At 32.7% G+C, this 2,787-nt stretch overlaps 1 protein-coding gene across 1 annotated transcript; it reads right to left on the reverse strand.

Moving 5' to 3' along the window:
- Positions 1–599: 599 nt before the first annotated feature.
- On the reverse strand, positions 600–1,731 carry LOC132804936 (acidic endochitinase-like). The gene has a single exon (XM_060819368.1). The coding sequence runs from the start codon at positions 1,692–1,694 to the stop codon at positions 735–737; it is 960 nt and encodes a 319-aa protein (XP_060675351.1). The 5' UTR covers positions 1,695–1,731; the 3' UTR covers positions 600–734.
- Between the last annotated feature and the right edge of the window lie 1,056 nt (positions 1,732–2,787).

Raw genomic sequence — 2,787 nt, forward strand, 5'->3', positions numbered from 1 at the left:
AACAAACTACAGACACAAAATTCATTAAGTGGCAAGAAAAAAATATTAAGCAATAATTTTATAAAATTTTGCTATCATAGACATCGAAGCATTCATTATATTGGGGGTTGGTGCCTGAATTACAATCCCCTCATACATTACATATAATTGAGCACTGAATCAATCATATGCTAGTGGTAGTAGGAATTTTATAATTAGATACTTAATAATTATATTTCGTTTGGTTGTATGGGTCAAAAGAATGTATTGAATCTATTTCTATTGAATAAAATTTGATGTTTTGCTTCGAAGAAAAGGAATATGAAATCTATAGGATTTCAGTAGATGGCTTTCTCCCCTGTTAAAGGGTTCACCTATTATGCATATGCATCTTTTTATTTTATTCCTCCTTTCAGAATATTTTAATCTATCTATTTGTAAATCAAATATATTATTCACGATATCTCTTATCTAATTTTAATGAAATAAATAGTTCAAGGTCTAAATACAAATGCACGGATTGACCAAATAATAATAATAATAACAGGGGAAGAATTCAAATAATAAAAAAAGAGCAAACTTAAAATAAATATTTAATTAATTCACACAGTTATTCGATATATAAAAATGGGGAAAATAAACATCTTCCCACCAATTTTTATTTAAAGCATAGTGATAGTAGTACCCAATTTATTCAGTACTCTAATTATTTTGAGGGTACAAAGTCACTCATCCATACATAGTTGATGATGGCGTCATTTAAACATAGAAATGATCGACCATAGTGGATTTTTCAACATGTTAAGGTAGCTGATAATTTTGGAGCTGTAACCACTCAGAAAATCATAATACCTAGACCATAACATCACACCTCCGTAATTTGATGACTTTACTATGACCGGAAGAACTTGATTAATCAGCACCTCGGGCGGGATGTAACCGCCGCTTGGGGCAGCAACCTCAGTCGCCGGCAACCCCATAAACAGCTTCCCTGACTTGAGTGAAGAACTCCATGTATTCCACGAAGTTAGAAGCGGACCGACACCAGCCTCAGCGGTATACATGCAGTCACGATTGTTATAGAACTGAACCCAAACAAAGTCGAAAAGTCCCGTGTCAATGGCTGTCCCAAGGTAAGCATCAGGATAAGGACACTGAGGTGCTGCTGATAAATACACCGTTTTTCCTTGCTGGCTATAGTTCTTCAAGTAAGCTGCAAGACTGTCATAGTATAGTACGGATCCAACCTCTATGTCGAAATCTACACCGTCCAAAACGGCATCTCCAAAAGGACGTGTAGCAGATGAATCCGTACCACCAAGATATGAATTCCATATTTGCTCTGCAACCCTTTTGGCATCCTCAGCCGATGTCAGATTATAGGTTCCGCTAGCTCCACCAATGGATAGGAAGAGCTTAACACCAAGGCTCTGGCAAGTCTTTATCTCTGCGCCAAATTTGGTGCAAGTATTCCACGTTGGGTCGCAGTGACCTGCAAGGTTGAGTCCTAGGTCCTGGCCACCACCAAAAGTGATAAGAAAGGCAATGTTTATGTAAGAATAGAGCCCAGTGTTGCAGGCCTCGGCTAGAGATCCTTCGTAGAGGTTTTGACCCCAGTAGGTTGCTATGCCACCACCAGCCTTAGAGGTTTGGATTAAGGCCAAGATTAGGAGGCAAGCCAGTAAAAAATGTTTGGCTTGAAGTTGAAGAGCCATTTTAGCTGCAATAATATTATCAATCAATTGCTCAAACGTATATGAGTAGTGATACGTTACTTGGCAATGTTTGGCACCCTTTTATAGAGAGGTTTTGAGTGGCTAAATTGTAATATTATTGAAATTTTAGTGTCAATTAGAAGGAAACCTTAGCTTAATTTTCTTTTTGGATTTTCTTACAGAAGGAAATAAATTTATTCTACCAATTGCTAATTACATTTAGAATAGAAAAATGCTATTTATTTTTATTTGTGATCATTGTTAATAGATTTTATATGTTATTTGACATTTTAAGTAGTTGTCCAAAAATGTTCATTCTTTTAAAATTAAACTTTGAGAACAAACAATACATAATTATATCCAATTAATTTCCAATTGTAATGTCAACAATAACCATACCATTATAAATACCAAAACTATTTAGAATAATATTAGAAATATTAAAATAATAAACCAAAAAATTTAAGTGATAAACGATATTATTGGACGATGTTTAATTATAAAAAAAGATTTATTTATTTATATTTAAGATATATTAATATTTCAATTAATGAAATAAAAACATATGATCTGCTATATTATCTTAGTAGATAGTTTGATAGATTAATTAGTACCATTATTTTTATATTTATAAGATTAAATTAATTATTCTTTTTTTTTTTTTTAGGTAAACAATTATTGTTTATCCATTTTGTTTATAAAAAAATAAAACCTTGCGAAAAATCTTTTTTTTTTTTTTTTAATGTTTTTGTGTGAAAAACCTTTACGTTTGTCTAAAGAGTACAACGCAAGTGGATGCTCAGAGAGGCTAAGTCACTGGTGGACAGATGTCTCAATTCTATTGGGCTTTCTGAATGAGCCTGCAAGATATTGACACATCCTCACTAAATATCTACGGTGGTATTAAATCAATCTTGATCAACGTGAAAAAAATTTCAATGTTGTTCAGGATGTTCGTGATGGGATGTTACAAAAATATTTCATAATAAATTCTAAGGCTAAAGCCGTAACGAGTAATGCATTGAGGTCAAAGCTCTATAAATATTTTTTGGATTAATTATTTTGATATCCTTAACTTAGATTTTTAATTTAA

Source organism: Ziziphus jujuba, chromosome 8, assembly GCF_031755915.1.
Source record: "Ziziphus jujuba cultivar Dongzao chromosome 8, ASM3175591v1".
Lineage (NCBI taxonomy): Eukaryota > Viridiplantae > Streptophyta > Magnoliopsida > Rosales > Rhamnaceae > Ziziphus > Ziziphus jujuba.

Excerpts from the sequence above, each read along its gene's own strand:
- LOC132804936 (XM_060819368.1), bottom strand. The coding sequence starts at position 1,694 with ATGGCTCTTCAACTTCAAGCCAAACATTTTTTACTGGCTTGCCTCCTA.